Here is a 24,004-nt window from a genome sequence, read left to right as displayed (position 1 = left end):
AGGCAAAACTTCATTCATTATAATGAAAGAAGCATTAGAAGGCATTCTATGGATGGACAACATTGTATTTTTCTTTTGATTTTAGAAGTTGGAGATTTGTTCAATTTTTAGGCTGTTGCATTTATATTGAGAGTTTGGGCTCACAAAGCCAAATAAAGCTGTATAATTCATATTAGGTGTAGATGTCTATTATATAAAATAACATAGATATAATACAAAGAGAGAAAGAAGGCTTCTAATTGGCTAAATATAGAAGCAATAGAGCATAGGAACAAATGAATGAATAGCTGTGTTACAGATTGTACTACCCAACAATATAGGTTTCTACAAGCATATAATAAATAATAAAAAATAATAATAAAAAAATAAAAAAGCCTTTTCATTTGGCCAAAATTAAAGAAATTATTAATTAGTAGAAAACCATCTACAACTTGCAAAATAATTTCTAGTTTATTGTCTATTAATTTTGAACTTAACAACCACAAGTTAAATTTGTATAGCTTTTTCATGGCCAATGGCAGGGATATATATATGTATATATATATATAGAAACCACTCCTCTGCTCTAAGACAACAATTCAAATGTTAGAAATTGTTGCTTTGAAGAATCAAATGCAAGTTTCAGGATTTTATTCCTCTATTTCAATGCCCTAACGTACTCAAATTTTCCCAATCATCAAACTTGAGAATATGAACCTTGAATAGATAAATGCAACTACCTACAGATTCTTCAACCTTTCATCCACCAATTTTTTGGGTGTTCATTCTTTTTACCAGGTTCCAGAAACTATATTTCCCGCCCTTTTGGGTCCAGTACTGACAGGTGTCGGGCCCAGGAGCATGCAAGTGGCAGAGTCGACGTGGCCGACAATCCCATCACGAGGGGAGGGAGGGGAATGGATGGATGGATGGATGGATGGATGAAGTACGTTGGTTGTGGAATTCTGGGGGGTGGTGCCATGCATGAGTCCACCAACTGTGTAGAATCGACTGATGGGGGGGCTTTGGGTTTAGGGCTTAATGAGAGTCCACTGGGGGCCACGCTGGCTGGGCTCAGTACTCCACTTCTTTTCCCTTCAGAGAGACCAGGTCAAAAGGTTCCTGACCCAGACCTGCCCCTGTATGGATGAATAGATACCTTGTTCCTGTCCCTTCAAATAATTTTTCTATGCAAGTGATTATGCATACTACTATTTAGTGAAAAGTATTTGCAATTGATTGTTGTAAAATATTTGTTGATGAACAAATCCCTTCTAGGATTCATCCTTATTTGTTCATGCATGCTCATGGTGATGGATATTTCAGCAACCATCGCTGATTGACATATGTCACACATACCCTCACTTCTATGGCTTCCAAAAAAATTTCACTCAAAAGGAAGTATAAGTGAGTACCTAAGAAGCTAATGGTTACTCCATCTTTAAGCTTACAATTTTATTCCATTCTATGGCATGATGAATTAGAATGTTCCATAAATGTCTAATGAAAGGTCATCCAATTATGGCATTAGAACTTCATTTACACATGTTATCAATAATAAGTGAATAACTAATTTCATAAAGCTACAGACATTAGCAATCATTCACAGAATGCCTTGAATCTTCTTCAAAGACTTTTGCTCCTGAACATAAATATAGACTAAAAGTTTCTGCAATAGGGCTGGAGTAAAACATAGTTCCACAAATGAGTGGTTGATGATGCTAATGCACTGAGTCAAAAAGAACAGATGAAGAAGAAGAAGAAGAAGAGGAAGGAGGTGTCCAAAGGGAGCTTCGCATTTACAGACACAAGGTGCATGGAAAGCATTGAAGTTCCATGGAGGTGCGATTGAAAAAAGAACTGAAGAAGAAAAAGGAGCATAGAACAGCTGAGCTAATATTCATAGTAATATTATTAGAAAGTGCCACAGTACATACATGTAGTATACACATGATTATACGGACATTTAAAAGGTTGGCGATATATTGAGCCAAAGTCAAAGAATCTTGTTCAGGCATTACACCCACCTCTCCACAACCACCACTATCAACATGCTTCTTCTACTACTTTGTTCTGAATAAGTGTGGGAATGTTGATTTAGTACTTTCATGTCTACCACACACAAAAGAGTTCATTGAGTATGTGAACGGGCAGCCCTTATTTTTTTTCTTTTTTTCTTTTTTTTTGTTGCCTCTGAAGAAGTAGGAGGCGGGATTGGCTGGGCTGAATGCCTTTCAATGGCTGGAGTGCCTTGATTTATCCCTGCAAACCATCTCATCCATCCATGAGACGCATGTAATCTCATCCACGAATACATTCATCCATTCGGGGACTTCAGAATAAAAAAATTGAATCATTGCAAATGGGAATCATTCTTCCAATGCCAGCCTGCACTACTCCCCTCGGAATGCACCATTCAAAAAAACTTATCCATCCCAGTTTCTACAAGTGCATATGAAACAGTAAACTTAATCAACCGTTTCATTCTAAAAAAACAACAATTTCTTTTCTTATCTTTTCGAAAGGATGGTTTAGTTCAGTTGCAGAAGCCCCACTTTTGTGTTTCTTCGTGTGAATTGCATGCAAATATAAGAAAACAGAAGCAATAATTTGGGTTGGAAAGTGGAGACGTAGACCCCTTGGATTGCCCCAAAGGTCTACCTCACCAAGCCGGAGGTCAACGTCAATGGACAGTGTGAACGCGTTCCTTTCCTCTGACTGCGGCTGCTAGGTGGCACTCAGGATGTAGAGCGTCAACATTCGGTGTGAAAAGGATCAGTTGGTCAGAACATTCCATATTCATCGTCATAGTTTACAAAACCGTTTTTTCCCATTGCATTAATTGGCATTAATCAACTTAGAAAAGTTTTATTCTTTGTGTTCGGCGCAATTGCATGCTTTTGTATGTTAAAGAGTGAATTCTCCCACCATGCTGGTAACATTTCTTCACGCTAAAAGTTCCACGCTTCCACATACAAATATTTACGGAAAAGCTGATCTTGGTGAGGTTTGGACAATGAAATGGATAAACTGTAATTGTCAAATTACGCACATCAGCGACTTCGTAAGGAATGAAATATTAATCTGTGCAACCGGGAAGTTGAATCCAGACAACATGAAGATAAGAGTACAAATTTAACTATATTTCAATTCAATTTGCTTGTCAGGGCCAATCATAAACATACCCTGATCATTAGCTTAGCAAGCATTTACTTCATATACACTCGGAAATGCGTGCAGTTAAATTACAAAATTGCACCTAAACCATACCGAATACGCAATGACCCGCTGATGCCCAACTAGCTCCCAAATGTTATTTGCCGGTAGCCTCCCACCTTACGGTATCCACAGACTTCCACACCTGAGCTAGTACGATTCCAGGACCCCAAGTAGGGGCCCGCTTGTCCATTTGGAGAGTATGGTACAGCACGAGACATCCTAGTACAAGCGAAAAACGCTTCACAGGGTATCAGATGAAAGGGGCGATTATGTCGGCGGGAAGAATTTGTGCAGGCCACCAGGGAGTCGGTAGAACTCGTAGTTCCGGTTGTCGTGCCCGAAGTTACGGAACTTACGAGTCCACAACATGCCTCTGTCCCTCTTCGAGACGTGCCTGGTCAAGGTCAGGTCCAACACTGTCGCTACGATGAAAGCGACCACGACGGGGGCACCGAAGAGAGTGTTGAGAATGTCGTTGAACTGCAATGTCATTGGCACAAAATGTCAAACGACCTCAAACTTGCAACTGAAACCAGCACGGATTAAAACAGTAGGAGAGAAAGAGAGAGAAAAGGTCCACTAACCCATCGAGAGTTGGTGTTCACGGGGCCGTGTCCAGCCCTTAGCTCGAATTCTCTAAAGTACTGAGGCACAGAGAAGCCCATGAAAAGTGCAAATCCCACCACGAATAAGTTCCGCGTCGAGTTCATGTTTGCGAACTGCAGTTGTGAGATTCCGGTCCCAGCTGCACACCAAAAGGTACAAGTACGCCGAAATGTTAGATGCGGGTTCCCACAGTGAATGACGGAATCGAATGTCCCAGACCAAAAATGCAGAAGAACCAATCTTAACGGCACAATGGTCGCCTACAATCGAGACTTACCAACCATGCCGAACGTCAGAGACAGTATGGCTGCCACGATTGGCTGAGGAATCGAAGCTACGACAGCACCGAACTTCCCTGCTCCCCACAAACACACAAGTGTTAATCTCCATGGAAAGAAACGACTACTTACAGCTAGGCATCTTGATTACAGCACAATGAAAATTCCGTAAAGATATCCAGGACGTACCAAAGATGGAAAAGAAAAACATAAATAGTGCGGCTATTTGCACTACTCTCCTGCTGCCGACCCTCGTCAACCCAACCAGCCCGACGTTCTCAGGTGCCACAGTGGTCCCCGTTAACGTCCCCCAGAAACCATTTAGAAGCAACCCAACCCCCTGCCATCCAGCACCTCGGCTGATGACATACGGAGGAGGAGGAGTCGCTCCAGCGAGTCGGGATACGGCATAGAACCCGCCCGTCGACTGCACCACATTCGAGGCATCTAATCAGTATCTCCACTTCCAGGTCAAAATGGTTCACACACAAGACAGGAAGGCAATTCTGAATAAGACTAACCTCCACAAGAGATGCAAATGAGGCCGCCATGATGCCAAAGACATCGGCCGCATCGAAAGTTGGAGAGCCCCATTGGAATGGATATGATATCCTTACCCTGACAATTTGGCAAAAAATTAATGTCCCATCAGAGTTAGGAGTGAATCCGATCTGGAAGGAAGGTGCAGGGCAATCAACAAGGATGAGACGACTAAGAATTGATTCCTAAGTACGAGGGATCCGATTGTACCATGGAGCAGCCGAAACAAGGCCTGATCGATCGGTCCTGCAGTTTCTTTGCCCTAGTTCACTGGCGTGATCGTACGCACCAGCCACTGTAAGGATCGTTGCAAAGACCCACACAATGACCACACCGAAGGTGATAGAATACAGCTCGAAGACGTGGTGGTCACGTGCTCTGAAGTGCCTTAAATACTGGTCAACCAAAATAGTACCAAAGTTAAAAGTGTAGATGTAAGGTGAGACATGCACGCAGCTTGTAAAAATAGAATTTCTCTGATTTCAAAAGTATAATACAGCAGGAAATTATTACCTGAGAGAACACAAGAAAGATGAGAAGGGCTGGGATGCCGATCTCAACACACTTCGCCACCTGCTCAAGTATCACCAGAGAGTTACGAATCAGAGAACGTGTATCCAATAACACATAATTTTTGGGTAACTAAAATTTAGACCCCAGATGAGCGAAGCGACTTAAAACCTCACAACCTGAAGGAGGTGCTTACCCCTGGAAACCCTCGTTCAAATAGCCCCAATCCAACCAGTGTTGTCACTGGCGCGATGACAATGGGACTGATGTACCTGGGACCACCAAAAAGTACAGATTGGTACTAGCCACTTATGCGATGATGATCAATCAGAACTTTTGGTACGGTAACTTAATGGTTCACTGGAATCAGTCCTAACCTCATTGTCACGCCCCACAGGCCACTGAAACCGAGTATGATGTTCAAGAACGATCCCGCAATGAAAGCCCCTTGCGTGGCTCTCATTCCCCGAAGAAATCTCTGAAAAACCAATTCCCTGATTAGACATTCTTATGAATCTCTTCGCCTGGGTTGAAGCACTTGCAGTCTCAAGGAAGCTCACAGAGTGTAGCCAAAAAGAGCTTGAATGAGGAATTAAACTCTTACCTCATGGGGGTCCGGGTAGTCAATAATACCTCGACGAGTAACAATCGAAAGCACCATCGGCAAGAAATAGAACGAATTTCCCATCACTACTGGGAGTCGGGCACCGAAAAACGTCTGCAATAAAGTATTTATCGCCGATACAAACAACACAGATTGAATTGCCCTTGATAGATCGTGCTGCATAATACAATAAATGACACTTAGGATCATAGTATACTGGTGAAAAACTCAACTCAGTTCAACTGATAAACTGAAGCTCAATAGGCAGGACTTAATTTTATATTTGCACATGTGGGAAAAAAAGGAGCGGACTATCATACCGGCTCTCCGCCAATCGCTCGAATGATCACTAGTGGGATCAACACCGATGTCCCAACCATTGTCAGATAGTGCTGAAATCCAAGACCAAATGAGGTCCCTGATATACGCCAACTTCGAATTAGATTGCATTCGACCCAATGGTCCGAAACAAGGAAGTATAATGTGCATCAACGTAATCAGCGAATTTGAAAAAAACACGGTAATACTGATTCGTGTCATAAGCGTCCTGATGCCATTTGTATGAAAATACAGATTTCACGGAGCAGGGCGATAGAACCCCGTCTCGTGCGATATGTATCTCCTCCAAGAGTTTCATATTATGTGATGCCCATTGACAGAGTAGGAAATTTAGTAATGGACTCTTTCCTGATTCTGCCGGGGTAAACTACGTCACACAAGTTACTCGACGAGGGCATGTGAACTAGAACGTGAATCCAAAGTTCACAAATTCCACTCTGCCACGGTACACAGTAAACTCCTTGGCACCAGAACGAGAGAATGGGACGTACGAGAAAATAACTACGATAAATTAGTGCTAGTTATTAATGAAGAGAGAGGACTGCGCTGTTCAGTCGAACCTCGGAACCAAACGCGCGCAATGACTATGAGTTCACGACAAGAGAACCAACTGCTTAAATGATGGAGTGAATTAGGGCGAACAACCAAAGAGTATACAACTGGGACCGAGCAACATTCTGCAGCACACCCGACATTACAACGTCATAACGATTAGCTGAACAAATGCCAGCGGAGCTTACCCCATCCCGGGTTATCGTTGATGCAATACGCCAGGCCAGGCAATTGCTCCAATGCGTGGTGGTGCATATCCGATTCCTTGATCGGAGGCGGCCCAGCCACGACGACTGCTGGGGCTGCCATCCTACGGACCTTTCTCCCTTCGACAGCTACCTTCTAACTACTGTGTTCCAAAACAGTCGCTAATGCGAATTAATTGAACACTTCTCGACATCACCTTGTACGCCCTCTGAACACAATTCACACCAGTCCACCACCGAGGAACGCAAGAAACGGCCAGTCACCCACTCTGTAAAAACTGATCACCAAAATCAGGACGCCAACTTCAAGCGTACCATCATGTCCAGAAATGCCCGCAGTCAAGCAACTGCAACGGCAGCTCACCAACCCAACGAGGTCACAAACGAACACTCGAATGCTCTTCAGACCCAGGCACCGTTCTGGCGCAAGCAGGGGAATGGCTACGACACCCAAGCACGCCAGGCACAAGCTACACTGAGCTCTCGAAACGATCTATGATCCACAGGTGGACGCACACAGTTCGAGAGGGACAGTATCAAAACTGGCGGAAGGGAGCAGCGGGACGTCAATCAGTGAGACAACGAGAGTCGAATGGGTGAGATTGTGAGTCGTGACAGAGAGCTTGAATGCAATATCAGAAGAAAAGGCGGCTCTCCCAGCTGGTGGGCCAGCACTAACCGAGACAATCGATGTGCACAGAGACGCAGCCACTGGGCACCCAAAGCGATGAAGGACATGGAAACGCATCCAATATTTTTTCTTTGTTTTTTTTTTCACTGCAAATTTGATCGGTCGGCGACGGCGACGGCGACGGTCCACTATCGATGACAGCAGGCTAACTTTCAGGGGCAGGAACCTAACAGTAAAATCCCAGGAATAGCACTTCCTTTGCTGTTGTTGTGTGTTTGTGTGTGTGTGTGTGTGTTTTTTTTTTTTTTTTTTTTTTTTTTGTTTCCCACCTTGTTGTTGATTGTGTTGATGTCTCGCCCCCTATCGCTTGCTAAACTGGCTCGACTGTCAGGCTCTCTGATTAGATTCAGCCTAAAATCGTCCTCCGATTGTACATCCCCCACCCCAGCACCGGAACGGCTGGCAACAGTGGGGGCTGCTGTGGTTTCAAAATGCCAGCGCTACCACCACTCGATTAGGGCACAGTCGTCGCAACGGTCCTCCGAGACATGCTCCTCCTCTCCTCCTCCTCCGCCTTCCTGCCTGCCTTCCTGCCTGCCTGCCTTCCTTCCTTCCTTCCTTCCTTCCACTTTTGAATCCTGATCTGGGCTGAGGACGCCGTCTGTCTGAGCCAGAGCCAGATCTCATCGACACCCACTCCATCACCAATGTCAACATTCGTCCTCCCCCCCCACCCCCATTTGACGAATTCAACGGCACTCCGTCTTTTCCTCTAGTGTTCGTTAGTCGCTTTGTTCCGTTCTTTGGTTTCAATTTTGTGTGGTACGGTCATTGTGTGGGTTTCGTTCCTTCCTCGTGACCTTGCTCGGCGTTTGAGGCTGTCCCTGTTCTGCAGCTTTTGGTTCCTTGTGTGTGTATTGGGAATGAGCCATTTTGTGATATGACTAGTTGAACCAGTGCAGTTGTCATGGAAAATATGTTGTTTTACAATTCAACTTTTAAAGTTAAAAATCTCTTTAAATCATCCGTCTCAATACTATCATCCAAATTGTAGACATAATAATAATAATAAATAAATAAAATTTCACATATATCTACACTAAATAAGAAAAGAAGATATCACAAGCCTTGTAAGCATCCTTTGATTGTAACAAAAAAATTAAGTTGTGGAAGTGATTCTCAAGCACTTAATATCTTCTATGCAAAGTGGAACAAACCAAATCCCAACTAGTTGATCTAGCACCCAATAAAACATGATTATGTCACACTTTCTCTCCAAAAACCAATAGAAGAAGTAATTAATCAATCAATACACATAAACACAAAATAAAAATAAACAAATGTTATTGAATTGCAATCAATATATATGAAACCTTCTTTCTACCTCAAATAGTTGTAACCTTCATAATGACATGTTCAACACCATGACTTACAGAAATCATAGATGGATGCTACTTGTTTTAGAAAAAAAACATAGCTCTCTATAATCCACTTGCAAAGAAAGAACCCTAATTATCCCAATCAACCACCATAGTCTCCATCCACACCTAAAACCAAATACTTTAAATTTTCCAATGCCACATTTATTCTTTCTCTGACAACCTCAACCAAAGAATGCTAATGTGACGTCAAAAAGAAGGAACAAATGAAGAAGAAACAATGCTATTCTTGGATGAGTGACATCCCTTGCAAACATCAAAATACCAAAACACATTTTTTGAAGCAGAAGTGAATCAAATGTGTTATTAAGATCTTGTAAATATATAAACTTAATTCTGTTAAGGCCTTGTGAATTTGTAAACCTAATTTTGTTAAGGCCTTGTGAATCTCTAATCTTGGTTCTATTAAGGCCTTGTGAATTGCTGCATAACTCAACTTTTGTTTTACTTTTGATGAAAACAATGAAAGATGTAGCTAATCAAAGATCAAATTTGTCTCTTCTAGTTTATCTTGTTGGTTTATCCTCCTTTTATGTGTTTTATATAAGAAAATATAAAAATTTATTCTTTTGTTTTTTTTTATGCTAGAAAGAGGTTATTCTACTCCTTTATGTGAAGTGGGAGGCCAAGCCCTTTTTTCTATTTTTATTTAACCAACACTCCAGAGTTAATCAGAATTAAAACTAGTTAGAGTGGCTCCAAAACCAACTCCAATATGGAAGAGCAAAGAAGTTATAAATCTCTTTTATAGCCAAGTAAGTGAGTTGAATTTTTATCCCATTTCCTACTCTGAGACAACATGAGGAGATCTCATGACACATACAACCGAACTTGAGAGAAAGTTAATTCAAATAAACTCTCATTTGATTAATTTTCATTTCCTCTATCTTTCCTCCTGTTTTCATTCTTTTTCATTTCTTTTTCATTTCCTCTATCTTTCCTCCTCCTGTTTGTTTGTACGTTTATATTTTATTTTTAAGTACTACTCTGGAGCAAGAGGACCAGGACCAGGACCATGTCAAGTCAGGCTGCAAAGCTGAATGGAGCCAGTCTGAACGCAAATCTCATTAAAAGCATGAAGGATTAGCAATTTGAAAACTGAATCTGTGGTGGAAGGAATATCAAAACGGTCATAAGAGCAGACATTTTCTTCCTCTCATGAAGCCACCACCTCACAATGTCTGACCCTTACCCAGTCAAACCATCCATAAATTTCCCCTAACCTGACATCTGTTAACCCTAATGCACATTTTGAAGACTGAAAATGCTTCAGGTTGATTTTAGATGGAGGAAAGCAAAGTACCCAATTTGATTTTATGGGAATATATCTCACCAAATTATTCTGCTCCTGGGTAATCTTCGCAATCAACAGAAAAAAAAAAAAAAAAAAAAAAAAAAAAGTAAAAAAAATCTTCATGACTCACCACCTGGAAAGAGTGTAGCAAAGCTCTCTGAAACTAATTCTCGATTTAGCTTGGACGAGTCGGAAGTAATTTCAAAAGTCTTTTTTGTAAGAGAGGGGTTGGAACTTAAAGGATCGATTATTTGCTTGCTGGATGAGTTTCTGTAAACAGGAAATCTTGTTTGAAAGGGTCAAAATCCAAGTAACTTTAGACTTTGATTGAGAATCATCCATCAGATTCCAGCTATTGCTGTAAATTCATCTACATGTAATCATGCTTCATTACAGCAAACTATGCATCGGCAAATGATACAACACAGCATCATTTGACTTTACCTAGGTTTAGCCTCTACGAATGGTACTTTACCGGAAAAGAATGGGGCTGAGTAAGCAGATTCCACAACCTGCTGCTTCGGAGAGCAAGACTGGATCAAACAAGGATGCACGTCAAGACCATCTCCTCAGATTCCTCTGCCAAGGGTGACATGCGGATGCAAATCAAAGCTCATTCCACTGCCTTCATAAATGCAACGAAAAAACAGTCTTGACCGTTGACATGGGTCCGAAACTCTTCGGTGAAAGAAAGAGTGTTCGCCGTGCAAAAACTGACGTCGACAACCTACACACGGAAACTTTCAATGCACGGGACACTGTACGTATCTAGGAAGGTATAGCATATGAATGGACACAAAATTGTAAGACGCAAGTGTTCTCTGCACAAATTTCAAATAATCCATTCTCCCATCATTGGCACAGAACATAAGAGCTCATTCTGTGCACCAACTTATATGTCCATTTCCACACATACAGAGTTCAGACAACGATGAGGTAATTACGACAAGCATAAATGAAGAAGCAGAAAGACTTCACTTGAAAGAAACGTTGACTTTGTTTAGAACGACTTGAGAATTCGGTAGCAAGAGAACAATGGTGAAGAAAACATGTATAACCTGGACATCATTATGAAAAACACTGGTGGAGCACGTGCAAAACTGAACACATAAACTAAGAAGCTTAAACACTTCGGCCGCATCAAGGCAAAAAATGTATCCTAAATTATGAGTGTCAAAGATGTATCCCAAATTATGAGTGTAAAAGATGTATCCCAAATTATGAGTGTAAAAGATGTATCCCAAATTGTGAGTGTACATATGCACGATTTTCATACACAATTGGCACTGCCAGCAACTAGATTATCCAATTCCACCTACAAAAAATTCTTCTCAATTTCATTGCCAGTCCCCAAGAGTTATATGTAGGCTACGCACTAAACCACCACACCCACGTCCTGCTACTTGAATCTTCTACATCACCCTCCAACAGGAGGAAAATTTACAATTACGATCCCGAACAAGGAGCCCACTACACCATATGAAGAGCACTGTACATCAGCTGACTCCGGCAGTTGTGCAGGAAATGACCCATTCCGAGCGCTTCAACGACTGAAGGGCATGCACCATTTAAGTGGGCGGGAAGAACTTGTGCAGACCAGCAGGGAGTCTGTAGAACTCATAGTTGCGAGGATCATGCCCGAAGTGCCGGAACTTGCGAGTCCACAGCATACCCCGGTCCCTCTTCGATACGTGCCGGGTCAGAGTGATGTCCAGCACTGTCCCCACAACGAACGCCACTATCACGGGCGCACCGAAGAATGTATTCAGGATGTCGTTGAACTGCAAAAAACAAACCAGTTTTACATGTTAGACCTCCCACAAACCTCCTCAACCTCATCCAACTGCGATCACATGCCCACCCATCCACACAAAACCACCTACTCACCCATCGAGCATTCGTGTGCACGGGGCCATGTCCAGCTCTCAACTCGAACTCTCTGAAGTACTGCGGCACAGACAGCCCCATAAATAGAGCGAATCCCACCACAAATATATTTCGCGTCATGTTCATGTTCGCGAACTGCAGCTGCGAGATTCCAGTCCCCACTGCACATCCAACATCACCACCCACCACCACCACCACCCCTAATCATAACGCGTACGCTACAACACACAACTTTGTCACCCAACTTGCCCCTAATCTACCTCGCCAACAACGAATCTCCTACAATCCCCAAAAATACACCATCATCATCATCATTATCATCATCACTGAGCCACACATCTGAAGCGCCCTACTCACCGACCATCCCAAGCGTCAGGCACAGAATAGCTGCCACAATTGGCTGAGGAATCGACGCTACAACTGCACCAAACTTCCCTGCATCCCACACACCCATTGCAACCATCTTCAGCACCACGGCCTTGCCTTCGCATCAACCCATGTAACAACGCGCCCACACCCAACACCGACTCCACTCGTGTTACGTACCGAAGATGGAAAAGAAAAGCATGAACACTGCCGCAATCTGCACCACCCTCCTGCTTCCAACTCTCGTCAACCCCACCAGCCCCACGTTCTCCGGTGCCACGGTTGTCCCCGTGAACGTCCCCCAGAACCCGTTCAGCAGCAGTCCAATCCCCTGCCATCCCACTCCCCTGCTGATCACATACGGCGGAGGTGGCGTTGCTCCAGCGAGTCGAGACACCGCGTAGAACCCACCCGTCGACTGCACACAATCCCACATGCACACCACCCAATCACTGCATACATACACACTCACTCACTCATCATCACTGCACACCACCAAACCTTTCACCGCAACACTCACGACTTGCTACGTGGCATCAGGGACCAACCTCCACAAGAGATGCAAATGCGGCCGTCATAATGCCGAAAACATCACCGGCATCAAACGTGGGGGACCCCCACTGGAACGGATACGATATCCTCACCCTGCCACAATTCCACCACCGTCACCCCGTTTCATATGTGCGTGTCTCCGGACCGACATCTCCAACTCACACAAACGTGTAGCACCTAGCGTACAAAGCGACAACCCTGCACATGCGTCTTGCGTAACGACGGCTGTGAGCATACCAAGGTGCAGCCGACACCAGGCCTGAACGATCAGTCCTGCAGTTCCTTTGGCCGAGTTCACTGGCGTGGTCGTAAGCGCCCGCCACTGTCAGGATCACAGCAAAGATCCAGACGATGATCACACCGAATATGACGTGAAAGAGCTCGAAGAAGTGACGTTCGCGCACTTCGATGTGTCTTAGGTACTGCATAGCCGCATCCCAGAAGGAGGATTTAGCTGGGATACCATTTACATAGGTAACATGTGCACTACAGAGTAACAAATGAAGAGAAACACGAATGAATTCAATGCTGCAACTCATTACCTGAGATAAGAGGAGAAAGATGAGGAGAGCAGGAATGCCGATTTCAACACACTTAGCGACCTGTCAAACCACAACAATTATTGTGATGCATCAACAGGATGTGTAATAGTTCACACAAATTTTGCAGGTGACCTCAACAATAATTCAGGTTTCACGAGTTTATTTTTAAATTTCAAGTGAGCTAGAAAAGCTTACCCCCGGAAACCCGCGTTCAAAAATCCCAAGTCCAACTAGCGTCGTCACTGGAGCAATCACAATGGGGCTAATGTACCTGCATAACCACACTTAAGTGTGTAAGGCCTAGCAAAGCATCGAAGGTTTTGGTAATCATGAGTGAATGGTAGAAAGGAGCAGTAATTGAACAGAATCGATACCTCATGAGAACGCCCCACAGACCGCTGAATCCGAGAATAATGTTGAGAAAACAGCCTGCTATGAAAGCCCCTTGCGTCGCTCGCATTCCCCGAAGGAATCTCTGTCATGTCAAACGCTACTTATCAATCCCAACAATGCTCGTGCGCCATAATATTCAAGTACCATGCTACTGCGTGCGCAAATTCGAGTCACTACCAATTGTGCTTGGAAGGGATGAGCAGAATGTTGAAAGAAGAATGAAGGGCACACCTCATGGGGATCCGGATAATCAATGATGCCACGTTTAGTCACAATTGACAGAACCATAGGCAAGAAATAGAACGAATTCCCCATTACTACTGGAAGTCTTGCCCCAAAAAAGGTCTGCAAAAGGGTGTTGATCGCCGACACAAACAGCACAGACTGTATAGCCCTAGCCAGATCGTGCTGCACATTTCTCAACAGTCAGTACGACGGACTACGACACACCTCATATTTTGCTCCAAGGCTGCATCACAACCCATCAATAAGATGCAGATGCGAACAGAAAATGCAGATCATAGTCAAGCAAAGATTGGGGAACCGTACCGCTTCTCCACCTATGGCTCGGATGATTGTAAGTGGAATCAGCACCGCCACACCAACATTGACCAGGTAGTGCTGGAAGCCTAGGACAGTTGCAGTACCTGAAAAGAAATCTCAAGTATTAAAGCGATACATTGATCCAAATTTCATGAATCCGACTGGGAATTGCATCCACATTGTGAGCTAACTCTTGGACATGTATGCCACGAAAGAAAGCCTTGAATTGTCCACTACTTGAAACTGTAATTTACGAGGGAATAACTGATGTTATGTTACACACGTGCCTCCTCTCATCAACGGCAAAGACAATAGGTCTTTCAACGGAGCCGATGATCAGATAGGCCCACAGCAGAGGGAGACGTATCTGCAATTAGTTCAAGGAAATAGACGGCGATAGCTCTGTTACTCTATCTGTCACGCATCTTGTACTATTCGTCAATGAAATAAAGGATAGATGAAACCACCGAGCTTACTCCGTGAGGTGGAAGTAGTAAATCTATGCTTCCAATTCAGAATGCCATATTATGCTACGAAATCCCTATCTCCTGCTCGTGGGTTTGATCGTACACGACTTCAGAAATCAGACAGCGTGAACAGCCTACACGTTTTAAGTCCCGAACTGGAGTTGATGAAGCTGTCGAGGCTTAGCGACAGAGAACAAGAGAGCGTGGCACAAATGAACTCTGCACTTCCACAATTGTGTCCAACGAGGGAAATAACACTCACCCCAATCCGGATTGTCGTTGATACAATAGGCCAGACCAGGCAACTGCTCCATTGCATGGTGATGCAAATCAGACTCCTTGATAGGAGGCGGTCCGGCTACTACTACTGCTGGGGCTGCCATTGTTTCAGCCCTTCGTCCGACAACTGTTCACCAGGTAATCACCACCCTCAAAATGCCCTTCACTCCCGCGAGCTCATCAAGAGCAGCTCGCTATCACTTCCTACCTGCGTGCCCAACAGCATCACCAACAGCCCCAACACACGTACCCTCGAACTAGCACAGGAAAAGGCCAGCCAACCACTCTGTGTATTGACAGCAACAATCCCTACACCAACTTCAAACGTACTGCTACGTCCAGATGACACCGCTCTTGGGTGCCACTGAACCACCACTTGACCAACCCCAGGACGAAATGAACGCACTCCCAGAAACTTCCAAGCTCCAAACAACTTCCGGCCCAAACAGAAACACACGAACACCTCAGAGAAACTCTCTCTAGCTTTTACACACACTAACACTCTACACCCAACTCTCGAATCCTTCGCTCGTCCCAGAAACTGAGGCTCCGAACGGGCTAGAAGAAGAAGGCCGCGATGTGCAAGAGATGAAGACACCAGGAAAAGGAAAACGGCGGCTCTCCAGCTGGTGGACCACAGTGAACACAGGTCGGCACAAAACCCAATGTCGACGAAGCAAATAAACGGATCTTCTTCGGAGAGGCGCGAGGCGCTTTTAGATGATGGCTAGATAACTGCAGGCATTGAGGTCATAGATTGTGGCGCCATGGCCGCCGTTGCTCTTGCTCAAAAGACCTGAGTCGGAGCTTGTTAACGTCAGGGAAGACGAAGAAGATGATGAAGACAACTATCCGCCCACTTTGCTTGCTTGCTTTCTCGAACAGCCCTCATGCATGGAGAAGCAGGCTTCGCATCTAACTAGGGCTTGGCTATAAAAATACCTTATTTCGCAAACAGTGGGCTTGATAAAGCGACAGTATTCTTTATAAGAAAAATGAATAAAAAGAGGAATCAATTAGTGTAGGAATACAATTTCGAAAATTGGGAAAAATGGGTCTGATTTGGATGCCAAATAATGCGAAAGGAACGTAGACTAAGTCCCTCCCCCACTTACAGCACCACGTGGGTTGTCGCTATTCGACGGACCCCGCGTCCTCCGCCCGGTCGGCCACCCGTCCTCCTTCTACCCAAAAATAGCCACCACCCTCCCACGTCAGCAGCAGCTGCTTGGAAACGGGCAGAAAGATGAAAGGAATTATGAAAGGTGAAGAAAGATGAAGAGAAAATGGGGAAACCGGAATGAAAACGTAAAAGGTGGATGCAAAAGAAACGCCCCCTCACTCTTTCATTATATGGGCAGTTGCCCTGAAAAGAAGGAGAGTTTTTCTTCTCCTTTTCGAAGTGTCACTTTTTTCTTTTTCATTTTGACTCGTTCGTATGGGCGCAACCTCTTTCCTCTCAGCAGCCTCGGGACCATGTCACCACCAGTACTGTGCGGACACGTGGAATTGACTTACAACTTGACCAGTTGAAGATTTGAAATGTGGAAAGATCGTGAATCAACAAAGAATACAATTGAGCAACCTACACACATGCAACAGGATTGCCATTAAGTTCTATATGGAACCTTCTATGTCAGTGAGGTGCATTGTGGAGCGCAAAGGCCTGGATTCGGACATCAAGGGAGGACATAACCGGTTCAGACGAAAAGAGGAAACGTGGGGAGACCTGTGCGCCACGGTCATTGATCAGACACACCGAGATCATGGGTGGTCCCTACGACCGTGACATGCGCCATGAGGACACGGGATTCGCTTGCATAATGGGGGGCGTTGCCACTCCCTCCTCCGTGAAGCGTCGTTTCTCCACAGCTTCCTCACTCTGCGTTCCGACGCACCTGAACCACCAGCTGAGCCTAGCACAGGGCGCAAAGCATTTTTGTCTTCTTCGCGACCGTGGAATTCCTGCACGATCCTGTTGGACGCGCGCGCGACGAGCGAGGAGTAGGAGTTGAGTCTGGCACCACTTTCGTAGTGTCGGTCTCGTGAATGGCAGACTAGAAGCATGGACCGAGCCCTCGTGGAAGAATGGATGGGTAGGTTGGCGCGCTCCTTTCCCCTGCCAATCACTGCACCGGCCAGGTGAAACACTTGTCCCTCCCACTTCATTCTCTGCAGGAGAAGCCCCCACCCCCGTCGCAGTATCCTTGACGACTCTGTTCGTGCTCTTCACGAGCTCTATCTCCTAGTCTCAGCATCAGATTTAGGGTTTGTTGCTGGAGAAACGGACATGCTCGAAAACCAGGGTTAACATTTTCCATCCACGTTCATCTCTAATAAGTTCTCGGAGTATTCCGTCAGAGTTCCGTGGTCCCAGAGAGAGACAGACAGGCGGATAGGTGGATGGATTGACGGGATTTTTGGATGAACAAGTCACTGCGTTCATCCATGTCGGATTATGAGAATGAAATCACCCATAATGCAAAGGTTCATCCGAGGGTGAAAATTCTCCTTTTGGGACTTTGCATGTTCGTCATGCATAATACAGTTGTTTTCTAAAACGACTGCAAAATGCTACAATAATTGTTCAGCACCGATGTTTTAAACTTGTTTATATCTCTGTATCTATTTTTCCTAATTTTGAGGCCTAGTACACTTGCATTATTGCTTTATCTCAAATTTTATAGATTTTTAATGAAAATACTTTGCATAATGTTTTTTGTAAAAACTTATGAATTGGTCTTGAAAATGATCTTACAAATATGGACTCAACTCCTCATTCTTTAATCTTTGTATTTGTAAATGAATAATGAATCGGGTAAAACCTTTCGGGGCATGTCTTGTGTTTAATAATAAAAAATAAAGTAAGTGTAATATGTTGTTGTATATTTTCATACGTTTACTTTGATAATTTCATGTTACACTTCAAATTTGTTTCTTCAGAAAATCAGCATCAATCATTATAAAAATGTAATTGATGCTATAAAATACAAAGACATGTCCATTTGAATTATGCATCCACATGCATGTTCTATGTGTGTGTGTGTGTATATATATATTAAGCATGGAAACACAACTGTATTAGATTTATCCGTATAAACCTACACAGCATTCTTAAAAAATAAAAACATAAAATCTGGAAACCTTCTGTAATGAAAATAAGTTTTATTATATATATATATATATATATATATAAACACACATTATTGACGTTGTAGGTGCTCATTGTGTAGGTGTCATTACTTAGCAGGAATAGACCAAATATTCATAAAAGTTTCATAAATTAATCACAAATTTCAAGATCTGGAAATAAAGTAAAAGAATAAAAGTAAAGTAAAAGTATATACAATTTTGAATGGTTTACAAGAACTAACACAATCATTTTACCTTTTGAATTTTAGCAGTAAATATATATGTAAAAATTATTAAAGTTTTAATTACAACAAATATATTAGTACACTGCATATTTAAAAGGCATCCCAAAAAATATACCATTCTATTGAAATCATTATTTTTCTACCAACAACTAATTGTTTTTAATATATATGAGCATGTGCGCTTGTGTGTATGTGTGTAGGTTCATTTACTAATCTTAGTTGCTACGTGGATAATTTTATAGATGCTTTCACAAGCACTGAATCATGATTAAACTAAATAAATTTATTCTCAAAAATAAAAAAGGACGTGAACTTTTTCGTACTGTGTACTTCAATTAAGTTGTGTCTTGTATTATACCAGTTATAAATAATATTGCTGTGATTAAAATGACGTGGGTCAAAATAAAAATACAAATAATTTTTTGAGTGATTTCATTTAAATTAATGGATATAGTTATAGATTTTGTAAATTGTTTTTTAAAGCATATTTTTTCATTACTGTTTTCACCATCATGTGGATAGTTTAAAAATACGCTTATTATTACATCCTTTTAAGTACGTCCTACATGGACATCACGGCACATAACCTTCGACACTCGAATACTGTCTCAGATACCCGGGAACAGTATAATATATCCGGGAATGGTATAGATACCCGGGAGGGTACATGACGCCCTGATATTCACTCGTATACCGCGATGCGAGCCCAGATATCCGCCGTTGCCGTCGCTGGGGTGAGGTCGGGGACGTTGACGCCGAGGAGGAGGAGGATATGGTGGTGGAGCTCGCAACAGCACCGACTGACCCCTGCGATCGAGTCATGGCTGTGAACATCGAAGGTACGACTGTCTCCTCTACTCCACTACTGTCGCAGAATATTGTTCCATTAATTGGATAGAGTCAGAATTCGTAAGCTTTCGGACAGGTGTTTAGCTTCCCCTCTATCGTTCTCGCTAGTGGTCTAGGCTTTCGCGGAAGGACTCTGCTTCTTCTTGGACTCCCAGTTGCGTTGTTGGGTTGCTTGTTACTGTGTCAATTTCGGTTGCTATGGCGATTAGGCTGGAAGGTATGGGATTTTCCCGCTGCGTGTTGCATTTTTGTTTTTATTTTTGTTTTTATTTTTTATTTTTTTTGGGTTTAGTCTGCGGTGTGATGGGTGATCGGGTTGTAGTTTGTCATAGAGTTTCGTTGATTGGTTTCTTCTCGTGGATTTTGGTCTGTGATTTCCGATCGCACGGTTTGATGATGCAAAGATCTTGGGATTTGATTTTTGGTAGTTGTGGATGATGTGGAAGATCGGGTCTCGTTAATTGGCATGTTGTTGATGTGGATTGATGAAGGAGGAGATGGATTCATGTGTTCGAGGTTTCTATATTTTGAGATGTGGGTCAACTAGTTATACTGCATCAAAACCTAACGTTCCAATTCATTTTTGGAAACAGTTTGCCAATGTCTTTGTTGTGGATCGTTCCAATGAAACACTAGGGTTTTGTAATTCCGGACTTGATGACTTTCAGAAATAACGCGCATTTCGTTCAAGGAGCCCTCGCTTCAAACCCACTACAGTGAACTGGAAATTTGGCAATTAAGAGTTCCTTGACGCTTGATAAAATACAATTGGATATATTCCTAGCCTATGTGGGGGTATGAACATTTTTGGGTTAGAAGTCGAATAGCAGTGCAGAGCTTGTTGAGACAAGCAATGATTTGTGGTTAGATTAGCGAAATTGTTTGCTGCTTCGTTGCCATCGTGAGAATCTACCTAGTTATTATCTTGTAATTGTTGATCAGTTCTGTGATTTCGTACAGTGGGATCTGCCTTCAAATTCCTAATTTTAGAAAGCATAAGTGACTTTGGACATATACAAATGCTGCAGTGCTGATTTTGCTTGCTGTAGCCATCATTGATAATACCTGTGCTGTTCATCCTGCAGTATTGGCGGGTTTAGCGTTCTTGTTTTCAGTCGGTTTTCTCCTCCAGATTCTGGTATGATACCCTCCTTTGCTGAAGAATCTATTTTTATTTTGTATTTATTTTTATTTTTGAGAGCTTCTAGCCGTTGTATTGTTTATGCATTTGGTAAATGTTTCTTGAGGCCTTCCGCGAACTATCTTTTAACACTGTAAGTATGAACGTGGATGCATTATGAGGTGATAAAGAAAATCAGCTTATCGATATGATATAGTGTTCAAATTTGTAATACGTCCATGATTCTTTCAGGGATGTGCTTTATACAATAACTGGTGGCCGATGCTCACTGGTACGATGGTCTTTCAGATTCTTTTTTCCGATTGGTCAAATGCATCGGCAATCTATGCGAGCTGAGTGAGGAGTTAGATTTTTGTGGGGCAGTTTAATGAGTGCTTGCGCATCGTTCATGTTGTTAATGTTGCTGAGTTTAATGCAGAGATCTTTCTAATGCTGCTTGACTTGTTTGTTTGGCTCTGATTTCAGGCCTAATGTACATAATGCTTCCGATGCCTTGCTTGTTTTTTGGTGGTGGTGGGCAGTCGTTTATATCCTCAGAAGGGAATGAGTAAGTGTTTTTTTTTACTTGGTATGCCTTGGCGACGCAATTGATTGTTCACACGTGGTTTAAAAAATTTAGTCTCAGTTTTTACAATTCTATTTCGACTGTTCTTGGGATTTGACGTTTGTAATGGTATTTTCAATTTGGTTGTGATTTGTTGAACTAAAATTTGTTGTGCATGTATCACAGTTGGGCAGATGCCGCTAAGTTTCTTACTGGATTTTCATCTGTTGGAAGCATAGCTATCCCTGCTATTTTACGGCATGCTGACCTCATCACGGGGGGTGCTATGTGGATTGAATTCACTGCATTCTTCATTCTTTTAAGCACTGTGTTGATTTTTCAACACGTGAGTCAAGAAGATTATTACTGATTCCTGGCTGAGGAGCACAGCTCAGTCATTTTCCATAGCCCTCTTACTGTTCATGAAGATCATAAAATTGTTGATTGGGTCAACATTTGTTTAGATATTTCGTCACAGACTTCATCAACCGTTTTCGGTTTGGATAGTGGGTTTGTTTTATGCTGTACAAAATAAATTTCCTACGATGAAAGAATTTCATCAAGCATTCTTGAAACCATGTAAGTAAACAGCGCCTACAATGGTTTCATGTTATATATACAGTGTTCTTGTTGGGCTTTTCAATTAATTTGTTTGCAACACAATGTACTAATAATGATTGTTAGTTCTCAAGTGCGGCATACATTAACAATAGGAAATCCGAATGAAAAGTAGCACTTTGAATCGAGTAATGCCAAAGAGACAAATTAGTATAAATGACCACACATTTGCGTGAAATAAAGTGAGGAGTTGTGTACTCAAATGGTCAATGCATGATTCTTTAGAAACAGGTACATTGTTTAATAATACTTTGACAAGTTCAATTTTTGCTAATTATATTCCATAAAACATCTGCAGGTTGACTACAACTTCCATGGAGACTTTCTTTTGAAAATTGTGAATCTTTTTCTGTTTGTTAGAATAGCTACCATCAAGATGTCCATTAGATTTGTCTTTTTGGAAATGCTACAAGTAATGAAAAATACGCTTCTAGATTTATGATAATATAACACTTTTGGGTAGAGCCTAAGAAGTTTATTCATTAAAGAACATTGGAGTTGTTGCAAAGTATAGATAAGGTTTATGCCAAGCTTTCTCTTCCTCAATTTGACACTAAAATAATCATTAGTTGGAATAGTAGAGTACCACCCTTATATAAATATATATATATATATATATATATATATATATTTTCTATCAAATTAGGTATATTTTATTTATTTCTTTATTTATTTATTTTATTTATATTTTTTTGTATTTTTTATTTATTTTTATTTATTTATTTTGAATTTTAAACACTTGTATATTTAAATAAATTCTTATTTTGTTTTCCATTTTAAAGATATGCATTTATAGCATAATAACATGGATTTCACTTTAAAAAAATTCTTGAAACAAAAATAAAATAATGAATATATTTTATACTAAAAAATCTTAGTAAATAAAAATAATAAAACAAATTATAACTCTATTATTAGATTTTAATATATAAATATTTTTGGTGACTAAAAAAAATTGAACCATTTTTTATTTTTTATTTTTTATATAAAAAAGTGCTAAGATATGACACCTTATTTAAGTATAAGTTGTTATCTATACTATTGTGTGATAAGAATCAATCAATAAATAAATAAATCATATATATATATATATATATATTTATTATTAACAACATACACATTATTATTGTAATTTATTCCAATCATTACAAAGTACAATCATGTATATGATGACAAGTTTTTTTTTGTCCACATGGCAAATTCACATCATTATATAGAGTTGTATTTGCATACTTTTTAGAATCTTAGAGAATTGACCTTAAAGTACAACAAATAGCACATAAAGTGTGTTCTCTAATATTTGGCCAAATCCAAGTACCATTCTTTGACAAGTTGTTTATTGTCCACTTTTTTAGAAGATTTGACAATATAAGCTATACTTACTAAACTTTTAAAATAAATATTTAACAAAACATGTTTGAAATTTTAGAAAGTTTGAGAGATTCACAAATTGTATCTTAAACAACCATTAGAAGTATAAGTAAGTTGACAAACATGTAAATTTAATGTATTCTAAGAATAAGTTTAGATATCTTAATAAATAAAATACATTAAGAAATAAAGATATAAGATATAATCATAGGAAATAATTGCTTTATTAAAATAGAAATATTTTTGTACATAATTTTTAACAATAGTAAATCTTCTTTTTAATTTCTAAATGCTACTTAGTTAAATTGAGCCAAATAATATTTGAAATATATTTGCAATAAATTATTGTCTAAAAATTATAATTAAAATATTTTTATTCTATTGTAGATGGATTTTAATTCTCTTGTAATTAATTAATTAATTATTTATATATAGTTTGAAAATGTATAATCTTAGAAATGCTAAGTTATAAAATATAATTATTAGTAATCTAATTTTTAAATTTTTTAAGTGATTATTTTTATTTAAATACTTAATAGATTAATATTAATATTAAAATTAAGAAAGTAATTTTATTTTTATTTTTATTTTACTTTTCTATATATATTCAAAAAATTAATTATCCAAAAACATGTGATTTTTGCTAAATCTAAATTTATATTTTTAATCTAAAAATAATTTTTGGATTAATTCAAAAGATAACAACTTTATCATTTTTGATTTGTAGATTTTATCACATTAATTAATCATAAATCTTATTATTGGCTCAAAATCAATCAAAATTAAAATAAGACCAAAAATAATTATTAGATTAATATTTTAAGTCTTAAATAATTATTAAAAAGTTATTCATATTCATTTTAAAATCTAATCTAAAT

The 24,004-nt window shown here is 40.8% G+C and overlaps 4 protein-coding genes across 5 annotated transcripts; 1 reads left to right on the top strand and 3 right to left on the bottom strand.

The window, feature by feature from the left end:
• Nucleotides 1-3,101: 3,101 nt before the first annotated feature.
• LOC112293953 (nucleobase-ascorbate transporter 2) lies at nucleotides 3,102-7,470 on the bottom strand. Its single transcript, XM_024543984.3, has 12 exons — nucleotides 6,816-7,470; nucleotides 6,057-6,154; nucleotides 5,737-5,913; nucleotides 5,510-5,610; nucleotides 5,329-5,404; nucleotides 5,136-5,195; nucleotides 4,833-5,017; nucleotides 4,604-4,700; nucleotides 4,272-4,509; nucleotides 4,082-4,159; nucleotides 3,783-3,943; nucleotides 3,102-3,678 (listed from the first exon to the last, which is right to left on the bottom strand). Exons 1-12 carry the CDS (start codon nucleotides 6,934-6,936, stop codon nucleotides 3,466-3,468), a joined length of 1,605 nt encoding a protein of 534 aa, XP_024399752.1. The 5' UTR covers nucleotides 6,937-7,470; the 3' UTR covers nucleotides 3,102-3,465.
• Nucleotides 7,471-11,388: 3,918 nt separating this feature from the next.
• LOC112293675 (nucleobase-ascorbate transporter 2) lies at nucleotides 11,389-16,174 on the bottom strand. Its single transcript, XM_024543374.3, has 12 exons — nucleotides 15,210-16,174; nucleotides 14,487-14,584; nucleotides 14,169-14,345; nucleotides 13,919-14,019; nucleotides 13,740-13,815; nucleotides 13,545-13,604; nucleotides 13,240-13,424; nucleotides 12,999-13,095; nucleotides 12,631-12,868; nucleotides 12,442-12,519; nucleotides 12,085-12,245; nucleotides 11,389-11,978 (listed from the first exon to the last, which is right to left on the bottom strand). Exons 1-12 carry the CDS (start codon nucleotides 15,328-15,330, stop codon nucleotides 11,766-11,768), a joined length of 1,605 nt encoding a protein of 534 aa, XP_024399142.1. The 5' UTR covers nucleotides 15,331-16,174; the 3' UTR covers nucleotides 11,389-11,765.
• Nucleotides 16,175-16,675: 501 nt separating this feature from the next.
• LOC141046348 (uncharacterized) lies at nucleotides 16,676-17,884 on the bottom strand. Its single transcript, XM_073539683.2, has 2 exons — nucleotides 16,956-17,884; nucleotides 16,676-16,811 (listed from the first exon to the last, which is right to left on the bottom strand). Exon 1 carries the CDS (start codon nucleotides 17,393-17,395, stop codon nucleotides 16,991-16,993), a length of 405 nt encoding a protein of 134 aa, XP_073395784.1. The 5' UTR covers nucleotides 17,396-17,884; the 3' UTR covers nucleotides 16,676-16,811; nucleotides 16,956-16,990.
• A 1,530-nt stretch (nucleotides 17,885-19,414) lies between these two features.
• On the top strand, nucleotides 19,415-21,752 carry LOC112293197 (vacuolar protein sorting-associated protein 55 homolog). 2 transcript variants are annotated; one of them, XM_024542363.3, is made up of 5 exons: nucleotides 19,415-19,442; nucleotides 20,538-20,590; nucleotides 20,825-20,864; nucleotides 21,059-21,140; nucleotides 21,324-21,752. In XM_024542363.3, exons 1-5 carry the CDS (start codon nucleotides 19,424-19,426, stop codon nucleotides 21,505-21,507), a joined length of 378 nt encoding a protein of 125 aa, XP_024398131.2. In that variant the 5' UTR covers nucleotides 19,415-19,423; the 3' UTR covers nucleotides 21,508-21,752. The 2 variants fall into 2 exon arrangements, with proteins under 2 accessions (XP_024398131.2, XP_024398132.1); XM_024542364.3 differs by having other exon boundaries at nucleotides 19,415-19,669.
• The last annotated feature ends 2,252 nt before the right edge of the window (nucleotides 21,753-24,004 follow it).

This window comes from Physcomitrium patens, chromosome 16, assembly GCF_059467195.1.
Source record: "Physcomitrium patens ecotype Gransden chromosome 16, ASM5946719v1, whole genome shotgun sequence".
Taxonomy (NCBI): domain Eukaryota; kingdom Viridiplantae; phylum Streptophyta; class Bryopsida; order Funariales; family Funariaceae; genus Physcomitrium; species Physcomitrium patens.
The sequence above is the reverse complement of the archived record's forward strand: the minus strand, read 5'-3'. Positions and strand labels throughout refer to the sequence as shown.